The 12,581-nt window shown below is 39.8% G+C and overlaps 1 protein-coding gene across 3 annotated transcripts in view; it reads left to right on the top strand.

Moving 5' to 3' along the window:
• The window catches only part of ATP10B (ATPase phospholipid transporting 10B (putative)), a 316,520-nt gene that overhangs the window by 256,563 nt on the left and 47,376 nt on the right, over positions 1-12,581 (top strand). For all 3 annotated transcript variants that reach the window (XM_072630895.1, XM_072630894.1, XM_072630896.1), the window contains 2 exons: positions 2,525-2,777; positions 5,005-5,228. In XM_072630895.1, the coding sequence (XP_072486996.1) occupies positions 2,525-2,777; positions 5,005-5,228 (477 nt within the window). The remainder of the gene's footprint in view (positions 1-2,524; positions 2,778-5,004; positions 5,229-12,581) is intronic.

Below are 12,581 nucleotides of genomic sequence, written 5' to 3'. Positions count from 1 at the left end.
ACTCAAGTTCATTGGAGCATAGGTTTTAAGATGGAAAGGACCTCAGAGGCCATCTAGTCTAGTGGGTCATGGTCATACTAAAGGAGTCCAGGACACTCTTTAGCAGACTGGTGAAGACTAATAATTCCTTCAAAGAATAATGTTTTTAAATAATTGAAGGATATATTAAATTTCAGTTAGAGGTTAGTGAAGATAAAGATGTCTTTTTTTTCCCATCCAAGGTCATGGACCTCATGAAATCTATCCAGACCCCAGGTTAAGATCCATAATCTACTCCAGTCTCTTCATTTCAGAGATGAACAGAGACCAGGAAAATTAAATGACTTCCTCAGTCATATAAATAGTGTCAGAGATGGAATTTAAGCTGTCATCCTCTTATCCTAAAATCACTAAGTTCTCCTTCTACTGTATTATGCTGTGCTGACGTAGCACCAATGCAATATTCACAGTGTCTATGGCAGTCATGAATGTTCCAGCACAATTTTGAATTGCGAAATACCACAGACTCTCCACATGCAAGACAGAACCAAAACTTTTATTCAGACACCAGAAAGCCAAATCCATCATAGTAATAAAAATCTATACATAGTAACAATGCAAAGAACAACACCATCTCCAAACCCTACCCCCGCTAGGCTTCCCACAAACCAGCTCCATTAAACAAATCACAAACAAACTCTTTCACTCATGTTAGCCAGCTGCCTGTTTCCCTGACTCCTTCCTAGCTCCTGAATGCTCTCATGACTAACTTCCTCTCAGCTCTGCTCTAGCTCTGCCTCTTTCTGTTCCACCCATTCAGCAAACTCCTCCTACCACAGGCTCCATGTGATTCAGACTTCCATGTGACCCAGGCAGGTTACATGATCCTATTAATGAATGGGAAAGATCTTCCCATTTAAATTACCATTACAGCTCAGGACAGGATGGCTGAATACTTATCAAGTAAATGATATTTAGAGGAAAGAAAATACTTTACATGAAAGTGTTTTGCTCCCAAAGTTCCACTGGAGTTCTAGTTGGATGCCTTATTGTGAAGCAGAAATGACCCCGGACTCTTGAAAGTTATGACAAGTAAAGGATAGGTTCAGACAGTCGTTAATGAACTAATAATAGAAAGGGGAAAAAAACCTATGATGTGAATTTCTCATTACCATCTCTATTATGTAAGAGAATGGAATATAAGGTATAGTAGAAAGAGCACCTGACACTTGATTCTTGGCCTAATTTTACCACTAATAGGCTGTGTGACCTTGGTAAAGCAAATTACTTCTCTCTGGTTCTCCCAGAAAGCATGGCAGGGGTAAAGGGGGAGGATGCTAAGTCAGATAACCTCTAAGGTTCTTTCCTATTCTAGTTTTAAATGGTTCTATGGTGTACAATTAATAAAAGGAGATACTTTCATAAGACCCCAGTGTATCTTCTAGGGAAAGAGTTTTCTTCCAGGTTTCTGTACCATTTTCTTGTCAGTTTCTTCTCTCTAGTGACTCTAGTTACTGTTTGAGAGGGTCCTTTAAAATGAGGGCCTGCACAGATCTCCTTTCAATAGAAGCCATTTTCAATCATAGGGAGGGAGCATCATTCTCCTCTCATTCATTTAATAAGCATTTATTAGGCACCCACTATTTGCCAGATGCAAATTCGAAAATAAAATCATTTCTACCCTCAAGGAGTATATATTCTATTAGATGTTGGTAGAGACTAGGTATCCAGTGATGAAAACAAAGAATATATAGAAAGTGACTTTTGAGGAGTATAAAAGACTAGCAACCAAAGGGAGCAGGATAGGTATTTCATATGAGATATGGTCCTTGAGCTAGGGCTTCTCAGAGGAGATACTGCATCTGATGTGTAGGAGATATCCAATGCAAAGATAAAATATGGGCGGTGGAAGGAACCATGCTTGAGGAACAGCTGGATTAAAACACAGAGTCCCTGAATGAGATAATGCTTAAAAAACTTGAAAAAGTAGGCTGGAATCAGGTTATGAAAGATTTAAATACCAAACTGAGACACTGATATTTCACCCTTAGAAGCATAAGCACTGCCACTTCTGAGCAGGGGAATGGCACAGTCAGACAGCAGAGCATTTAAAGAGGAGAAAAAAGGGCCCAGAAGAGAGTTCTGGAGTCTACCTATGCACAGCAGGGTGGGATGTAGAAAATCATCCAGAAAAGAAGACGAAGAGAGAAGCATGATCACATAAAAAAAAGAAAAGACTGTCTAAGAGAAAAGGTTTGTCAATAGTCTCAAATGCTGCAGAAAAGTCAAGAAGGGTGAGGAATGAGAAAAGAATATTGTATCTGGAAATTAAGAGATTACTGCTAAAGACACTATACCTGATGCATCATAGAAAAATGAATCATGAGACTGAAATCACCCTATGTAAGGAGTACCCTCTTAGCTAAAATTACATATCATAATGACAACACTATTCTCTCTCCCCATTGATTCAAAATCCCTTTACAAGCAAGAAGAAGAGGGAAAAAGCAATAATTATTACATAAAGGGCATGTTCTCTTTTCAGACCCTGATCCCAATCTCTCTGTATGTGTCCATTGAATTGGTGAAACTTGGTCAGGTTTTCTTCTTACACAATGACATTGACCTGTATGATGAAGAAGTCGATGTATCCATTCAATGCCGAGCCCTTAACATCACTGAAGACCTGGGCCAGATTCAATACATCTTCTCAGACAAAACTGGGACTCTGACAGAGAACAAAATGGTATTCCGGCGTTGTACCATTATGGGCAATGAGTTTTCCCACCAAGAAAATGGTAAGAAGTGCAAAAAAAGGAGGGGGACCTCCACTGTAGCTTTTATCTTTCTATAAGAAAGTGGGTGTGAGGAAAACCCAAGAAAAACCTAAGTCTAGCATACTTAAGTGATAAGAGCAGAAGTGGTTTATATGAACTCTCCCCAGTGCTGAATGACAGTTGTCAAATTGCTTGGCCTCTCTGGGAGTATTTTCAACATGGTATTTATTGACTATAAACATTCATTCTTACAAAACTAATAAAGTGTACTTTTCTTCATTGTGTTCAGATGCAAACGTTTATCCTGGAACTATAGAAATGTTTGAGAAATTCCCTTTCTATGGTCTGGGCCATTGATATGCAGAGGATTATTTATGTATGATGAGGGCATATATTTTACTGACACTGGAATGGAAAACAGCTCCTAATTGTGACACCCCACTCCTGCAACTCAATCAAAATGTCAGAACAAGTTCAGAGTTGAGTCCTCACACTCAAAAAATTCTTTCCTTGTCCACCCATCCCTCTGCTTCTCACGGAGGTAATTCCTTGTAGCAAAATCTGCTGCCCAAGTTTCCTGCAGTGTCACCAGCACATTGAAGGAAGATGTTAATTAAGTAGGGCAGTCAGGTCAGACATGGCTGCCTCTGTCCCACTTGAGCTGAGGACTATCTCTGGAACTGTCGGTGGGAGATTAACAATCCTATCTTGGGCAAATCAGCTAAACTCCCTAGGCCTCAGGATCAGTATCTGTAATATGAGGAGGCTATACTTGATGGCATCAAAGGTCCCTTCCAGTGCGAAGTCAGTGGTCCCATGATCCTAACAATAAGACATCATTATAGTCTGGTTAAGGGAAATAAGAACACCCATAGAACTGTAAGAAAAGGAGGAGTGTGATGAGCATATAGGAGAGGTGCAAAGCTATGAGAAGTCAGAGAAGGGGGAGAAGAGGCATTATTGATATTAACAACCCCTGTCCAACTTCCATTACCTCTCTTGATAGTAGAATGGTTGCAGTCCATAAGCACCTTGGATTCTTGAAAAAGGAGGAGTGAGAGAAAGGGAAAAGGGGGAGTGAGATAGGGGGAAGAAATAAGCATTTATATAAGGTCAAGTAGGTGCCAGGCCCTGAACTAAGCACCTTTACAAATAAAATCTCATTTGAGTCTTACAACAACCCTATGAGGACATACTATTATTATCTCCATTTTACAGTTGAGGAAACTGAGGCAAACAGAAGTTGAACGACTTCTCCAGGATCACACAGCTAGGAACGCAGATATGAACCCAGGTCTTCTGACTCCAGGTCCAGTGCTTTGTCCACTGTACTGTCAGTTACCTCTAGGCCTTTGGGCTAAAAGCAGCACATTTGAGTGAAAAAGAGTACTGAACTTGGAGTCAAGAAACTTTGGTCTCATCCTTTGGCTGTATGACCTTAAACAGATCACTTTCTTCTCAACCTCAGTGTTCTCATTTCTAAAGCAGGGATCATAATACTTGTACTAGCTATCACAGGAGGTTATTGTGAGAAAAATATTTAGCCAACCTTTGCTAAGGATTGGGACTGGAATTCGTTAATTTCATTAATATAGTGAACTGCTTTTGGTAATGCAGATCAACACTTCCTCTGTGCCATGGTCTTAGAAAAATTCCTAATACCCCAAGAGGTTGTGACTTGCTCAAGGTCACATAGTTACTAGGCATCAGAAGCAGGACTTGAGCCCATATCTTCCTAGCTCTGAGGCCAGCTCTCTATCCACTGAGCCTTAAAACAATAAATTGTGAGGTGTTATTATTGTGGTCCGTTTGTTTGTTGTTGTAGTTTTTACATCAGCAGGCAGAACTACCTCCCTCTTTTCCCTATCCCTATTATCAATCTCAATCAGCAAGGTAGAGCAGTGAACACGTTGGACCTGGAGACAGGGAGATCTGAGTTCAAATCCAGCCTCTGACACTTAGTAGCTGTGTAACTCTAGAAGACTCTCAGCTTCTTTCAGCCTCAATTTCTTCATCTATAAAATAGGAATAATAGTAACACCTCCCTCCCTAAGTTGTTGCAAGGATAAAATGAGATATTTGTAGAGAGCTATTAAATGTTAGTTATTATAATTATTGCTATTCATTACTTTACAGCTTCAGTTCCTCAGTCCCTACAGCATAGGTTCCAGGGGGATTGACTTAACTTACTATGTTTCTAGAAGGAACATTTCTAATCATGTTGGTCATGGTGCACTTTTCTTTGCAGCCAAACGCCTAGAGACTCAGAGGGAGCTGGATTCAGATGATGAGGAATGCATCAGATGTCAGTTTGGGGCCTTGTCAGGCTTCGGCACAGTCCGATTCCCAGGAGGAGCCAATCCCCTGAGGAGAAGCCAGAGTGCCCGTGCCCATTTCCAGACTCATACTCGGCACAGATCTGTGGGGAGATGTGAGAATGCCCAGTCTCCAGTAGCCTTCAGCAGCACCATCGTAAGTTGTGTCTCCGTCCTTCCAAGCTGCAGGGGATTCATTTCTGCTATGGGGAGAAGTACTGGTGCGGGAGGGCAACAACACTTTAGAAATGATCCTGTTATAAACGTTACCCTTGTTCTGCAGATTATAAACTAAACAGTAAAAGCTAGGTATCTCTACCTCCTTAAAATTGTCTTATGCAGAGAAACCCAGAAGATAACTAAATTGAGAAATTCCTCAAAAAATATCTATTAGAAAAAAGAAGTAAAGAAGAGAGGGAGAGGGAAGGAAGGAAGGAAGAAAGGAAGGAAGGAAGGAAGGAAGGAAGGAAGGAAGGAAGGAAGGAAGGAAGGAAGGAAGGAAGGAAGGAAGGAAGGAAGGAAGGAAGGAAGGAAGGAAGAGAAGGAGGAAAGGAAGGAGGGAGGGAGGGAGTAAAGAAGTAAAGTAAAGAGTAAAGTACAAAAGAAAGTGCATTGGTCTGAGAGTCAAGCAGATTTGAGTCTTAGATTTGACTCTTCCGTTAACTTGCTTTGTGACCTTAGGCATGTCACTTTATTTCTCTAGATCTCAGTTTTCTTGCTTGTAAAATAAGAGGGTTGAATGTGATCATCTCTAAGGTCCCTCCTAGCTCTAATGTTCTTTGTTTACTTGTTCCCTCACTCAATGAACAAACATTTATTAAAGAAGCTTCACAGAAATGAAACAGTTCCTGTCCTCAAAGAAATTATATTCTACTAAGGAAGAACAAATATTCATTATATACATGTGTTACCCTTATTCTGTAGATTACACACTAAACAGTAAAAGTTGTGTGCCTGTACCTACATATATATATATTTATATATATATATCTATATCTATATAGATATATATATATGTATACACAAAACATATGCAAAGTTTCATGTGGGAGAGGGCATCTGAGCTAGGCTTTGAAGTAAACCTGGGATTCTAAGAAGCAGAGGTGAGTGGGAACAAGGCAGGACTAGGATTATTTTCGATGAGGTCCTAGATACTTACATCCCATATGTTTGTTTTCTTTGGGATGAAACCTGTGATTCCATTGGAAAAATCTCATGGAAAACTCAAGTCAAAACAACTAGCATTTATTAAGCACCTACTATGTGCCAGACATTGGGCACAGTCTAGGGATGAAAAGATAAGCAAAAAAAAAAAAAACCCAAGTCCCAGTTCTCAAGAAATTCGCAGTCTAATAGGGGATATAATATGCAAGCAATTCTGTACAGAATAAATCAGAGACAATCTCAAAGGGAAAGCCCTAAGATGAAGGCACTCATTGTGGAAACTCCCTTTACCCATGTTGGTCAACTCCTGTTCTACAATATATAGTCTTGAGTAATTATTCTTAATCTGGATCCATGAATCTTTTTGTAAAATATTTTGATAACTGTATTTTACTGTAATGTATTTTCTCTATTATCCTATGTACTTGTTTAAAAACATTTTGAGGAGTTCATGTTTTACCAGAATGCCAAAGGGCTCGATGCAAAAAAAAAAAAAAAAAGAACCTCTGTTTTAGAGTTACCTGAGACATTGAGAGAATAAGCGACTTGCCCAAAGTCACAAAACCAGTATATGTTAAGAGGGGGACTTGTACCCCCATCTTCCTGACTCCTCCATAGCTCCCTAGCCACTTAGCCATGTTCTTACTTTCTCTGGTCTTATAAGTATCCATAATAATAATAACTTGTTTCATTTGTATTGCTCTTAGTTAGTTTCATTAGTGTTGCTTTCACATATGTTATGTCACATTTCAGTTTCCTAACAACTTTGGAAGGTCAATAGAAAAAGATGTGGTACACGAGGAAACTGATGCTCAGGAAAGTGAAGGACCTCTCTCCAGGTCACACACCAAGCAATAGCAAAGTAACTCCTAACTCACAGCATAGGGTTTCTTCCGTTATCTTGATGCTTTACCAGTGAAAATTAAGAGAAAGAACATAATTTTGAATCAGTACTCCCCTTTTGTTATATCAGCAGAAAACAATGCTAAATATCATTCAATTGAGAGAATCCCTAGTTATTTAGAGAAAAAACAACATAAAGATGCCCCTGCTCAGCAATGCCTTTTCTGACCCCCACCAAAGAAAAAGGGTATCAGCTCAAACCCTTCAGTCTACAGATTATCCAACTGTTCTCTATGTGAATACAAAGGTGAATGATACCTGAACTATTTTATACTTAATACAAACTTAATGAGAACAATTGTGATTAAATAAAAAACACTATCACTAACATTCATTTAGTCAACCAATGAATTTTTGTTGAGCATCTATTGAACAGAAGTGCCCATGCAAGGCTACTGAGGAAGAGACAGAGGAAGAATGAATCTGTTATGAGCCACACCTTCCACAGTCTGTACTAGTCTAGAAGGGAATCATGCTTTTCTGTTTGTTTGTTTGTTTTTAAGATCTGGAAGGGACTGTAGAGACTGTCCAGTCCAACTTCTTTATTTTACAGATGAGGAAACTGAGCCCCCAGAGAGGTTATGGCTTGCCCAAGGTCACATAGGTAATAAATGACTGCTGGAATTCAAACGCAAATCCTCTATCTCCCTTATACCATGCCACATCAAAGATTAAACATACACAGCAGTTCCAATATAAGTATGATAGTACTCAAAAGAAGGCCTTGTGAGGGTTCTGTGGAGGGAGAAATCACTTCTAGCTAAGTAGCTCTTTAAGGTTTGCAAAATACTTTACAAGTATCATCTCACTTGAAGTTTTACAACAACCCTATGAGGTTGATGCTATTGTGAGGCTGAGAATGGTTGATCGATTTGTCCAGGGACATATAACTAGTAAATATCTGAGATCAGATTTCAGTTTGGGACCTGCAGACCCTAAGTTCAACACTCTGCCCATTGTAACCCTTAGCTACTGGGCCATTAGCCACAGTTTCCTCACATCTCTCCTTCTGCTTAACTCCGCCTCAATATCTTTTGAACCATTCTCACCTGACTATATTTTATAGTCTCCCATGTGTCTGGGAGAACTCTCCACTGAAAACAAAGATAAAACTCCTCTGCTTCTTTACCCCAAAGCATTTTGTTCTCACAGCTCATCCATTTATTCCTACCCTGGTAGGAATAACAAGCTGTAGCTCTAATTTGAGGCCTTTATGAACTGCTAGGGCAAGGGATATGTTTACCAACCATCTCTCTCAAGGCTCCAGAGAATGTTTTAATTGCTACACCACAGCCTGGCCTCCAGGCAGTTTTGAATGACAGGTTCTAACTAAGTTCTTTCAGGAAGGCAAAACAGATAGAATAAACTGATAAATGACTCACACAAGACTCAGCTCTAATTGGCTGGAGAGGCAACTAGGTTTGATAAAATATTCCCTGCAAAATAATAGTTCTCCAGTCTTCTCAAAATTCAGGGGTCACTTGGCTAAGGTTCGTACCTGAAGGACAAGATAGGGGAAAAGGAATTGGAAGAACACTCAGGGTACTACTGCACATTGAGGTGCCCCTTCTGCTATCCAGTTGGGTAACATAAGAAAGCTCTCAACCTCTCTGTTCCTTGGATTATGCAGCTGTTTTTTACTTTGTCAGGAGTTCCCCCAAGAGGAAACTTCCTCCAACTGATGTTTATTAGACATTGTTCTGGTTTTAGAAAGTTCCTCATCTGTAAAGTAAAACAATACCCCTATGCTCCTCCAAGGGTTACAGGAGGGGCATTTGTCTATCCATTCAACAAGCATTTATTAATGACCTACAATGTGTCACACTGGCTTTGAAGTAAAGGAGGTATAGCACCAACGGGATATCCACAAGCTATGGATATGACGGCTTAATTCTGAATCACAAAATATAGCATACTCTCCACAAGGAAGACAGAACCAAAACATTCATTCAAACACCAGAAAGCCAAATTCATCATAGCAACAAAGAAATCTATACATAATAACAATGCAGGAGGCATTACTATCCCCAAGCCTTTCCCCTGCTAAAGCTTTCCCACAAACAAACACTCACAGGTGGCTGCCTGCTTCCTCTTTCTCCCTCAGCTCTAACTACTGTGACCAACTTCTCAGTTCTGCTTTACCCTTCCTGCTCCATCTGTTTCACAAGCTCCTCCTACAACAGACTCATGTAACTCACATGGGCCTATTAACGAATGGGAAAAATCTTCTCATTAAGCAAAAATGCATTAACAATACAGGAGGCCTGGGTTCATTCCTCCCTCTGCCACAAGCTGGTTGTGTGACCCTGAGCAAGTCACTTAATTTCTCTGTGTCCCAGTAAACTCTCTAAGATTATTTATTGCACAGAAGGTATAGATCTGCATTGGTAGAAGATGTTCTGATGAAATCACAGATCCCCAGGGGCTGTGCACGGGAGCTACAAAGGAAATAATTCCTTACCCTGAAGGAACATATAGTTTATTAGGGGAAACAACATATACACAAATAAGTAAATGCAAAATAATTTAGTGATGAAGACATTAACAAATGCTGCCATTGGGATGGGCTTCATGTAGGAGGCTGTACTTGAGTTGATCTTGAAGGAAGCCAGGAATTCCACAAAAACTGAGGGGAGGAGAGAAGGCATTCCAGGCATGGGAGGACAGTCTATGCAAAGGCACTGAAATAAGAGGTGGAACATAGTAAGAGAGTAATCAGTGTGGCTGGTAATGAATATGAAATGTTTTGAAAAGCCCAATGAACTATGCAAATGTTAGATATTTATGAAAAAAGGAGTAAAAGTGACTGTTGAGGCCTTTTTCTCCTAACAGAACACAGCCCTATGAGTAATTTAATTTTTGATAGGCTCAGGGTGATCTTCAAGGTGTTGTGATATGCAAATTGAGTGTCTTCTATAATATGTGAAGGCTTCAAGGTCTCTGAGAATATTGCACAAATATCCCTGATTGTATTAGCAGAATTTTTAATTAATAGGTTAGGGGCAAGGTCTCATTGCCTAGGCCTTCTAAGTGGATATCTTGGGGGCCCCTTAGACTTTATCTGTCCTTTCTCCCCTCCTCAATCCTAGTCTTGTAGAAACTTACCTACTTAAGTAATATGAAGAAAGTATGCTATAAAACCCTCAAAGTGATGTCGAAAAGGGAGTCTTAACTGATAACATTATGATTGCAGTGAATGCACTTGGTACCTCAGGTGTCTTGCTGTCTTCCATCTAGATCTTTCTGCCTGCCCACCATATTATAGTCCAGGCTTGCCTTAGTCAATAAATGACACCAATCCTTGGATTTCTTCTCCTTTACCTACTTAGAATATACTGAGTCATCACAGCTTGTCTTTCAAAATTGGCAGGACACAAGTGTGGCAATTACTGCTTTCTAGAGACCTTGCTTCTTGGCTCTTTAGCAGGTGTCTCTTGTTCTGACAAGCCTCCCATTTAGTTTTATTTTTTAACTTCCCTTTTCTTCTCTAAAGAGCAAGGAAATTTCAGGTGGTGTCTTCTAATTGCCTTGCTGGAAAGTTTATTGGCCTACATGCCTTTGGGAACTGAAACCCTGGTGATTCCAGGAGGGATTAGGTATTGGGCCAATATTTATAAGTACTGTCATAGAAAATAAAATGTCCTTTTCCAGGCCTCTTCAGATTTTTCATTTTTTTCTTGTTTTGAATAGTATCCTTTGTTTAATATGGGCAGTCTTGCAAATTCTTTTCTGTAATCATCAGGTCAAAAAAATTCAGCCCATAAAATTTGCATATTAGCCCCAGCCCTTCTTCTTGCTAGATGTCTTTTCTGTGGTCTGCCCTTTCTTCCCCTGCTCTCCACCCACACAGAAAAACATAGGGACACCCAGAACTTCCCCACATAGAAAGGAGAAGCAAAAGGTATTCCTAATTTTTTAAACCCACTACTCCATGTGTGTATCTGTGTGTCTGTCTCTATGTGTCTGTGTTTAAATTAGATATGGTCCAAAATCTTTCAGGTTCAATTCAGAAAGCATTTATTAAGTGCCTGCTATATACTAGACACTGTTCTGGGAGCTGAACAAAAATGAAGTAAATCCTGTCTCAAGAATTTAGCTCTCATTCTGCTGGGGGAAAACCAACAGGAACACAGATAAATCGAATCAATACAAATAAATATGAAGTCTTTGGTCAAGGTTGGAGAAGGCAGGAAGGAATAGGACATTAACAAGTGAAGGAAATAAGGAAATGTCCCTGATAAGAGGTAGCACATGAGCTGAGCCTGAAAGGGAGCTAGAGATTCCAAAGTGTAGAGATGAGGAGGGAGAGCATTGCAGATACAGAGGATAGAGACAGGAGATGAAATGTTGAGTAAAGCAGGCCCTAGAGTTTGGCATGAACAAAAAGTGAGTGTGAAAAATGTGAAATCATCCAAGAAAAATAGGTTGGAGCCAGATTATGAAGGAATTTAAATGCCAGACTGAAGAATTTGGATTGAAGAGATTGCTAGCCTAGATATACAGCCACCTACATTTAAACCATCTATTATTAATCATTACCTCAAACCTGACAGTGCTGTTAATAAATCTTGCCATGATATATTCTTATTAGGGCCAGAAAAAAACACTGAGTGCTTTTGGTACAAAATTCCACATCCCTTCTCTGTAAGATGTTTCTCCTATATACTGGTTTTACTTCTTTCCTTGCCTTGCTGAAAAGTCCCTAACAAGGACTTCTGAAGCTTTCTGGGACTCAGAAAGGAAACCATATTCTGATTCCTTTTTCTTCCGCAGTAACAAGCAAACTCCATACGAACAATGGAAGAAAAGCCAATTTCTGAGTCAAATCTAGCTCAAAAATGGGCTCTGTATTCACTGGTGAGAGTGGGAACAAGAAGGCACCAGAATTCACCTAAAGCTCTTAGACATGCTGCAAACGTTAACTTAATTAAGTTGTAACTCTTACCATGTTGACACGATACTGGAAGACTTTGAACCAGAGGCTCTCAGTAGCTAAAAAAATCTGAAATTAACTGGTTTGTTCTCTAGGTAAGGTGAAAGAGAACTAGTAGTCATGTAGCACTATAGTAGTAGTTTCTAGCTATGCCAGGATAACAAGATATGTACTCCTTCCTATTCTCTCTTTTATGTGTTAGTCTTCCACCATTAAAGGTAGGCTCTTTGAGGGTGAAGACTACCTAGCTTACTTATATTATTATCTCTAGGGCTTGGCCCAGGGTCTGGTATACAGTGTTTAGTAAGTTATCTATGTTAATGATAATGATTTCCTTTGTCCACATTCTACTGTCTGCCCATCAGACTGAACAGCCTCTGAGTCATCCAGCTAGACTACTTCATGTCATTGGAAAGTTGTCCAAGGCAGCTTCATGGTGCCAAGACAATACGTGCTGCAGAATTGCTGGCCAGGGTCTTGAGACCCAATCTTCAAGAATTTAAATACAGG

This window comes from Notamacropus eugenii, chromosome 1 (genome assembly GCF_028372415.1).
Source record: "Notamacropus eugenii isolate mMacEug1 chromosome 1, mMacEug1.pri_v2, whole genome shotgun sequence".
Taxonomy (NCBI): Eukaryota; Metazoa; Chordata; class Mammalia; order Diprotodontia; family Macropodidae; genus Notamacropus; species Notamacropus eugenii.
Note: the sequence above shows the minus strand (reverse complement) of the source record. Positions and strands in the feature narration are given on the sequence as shown.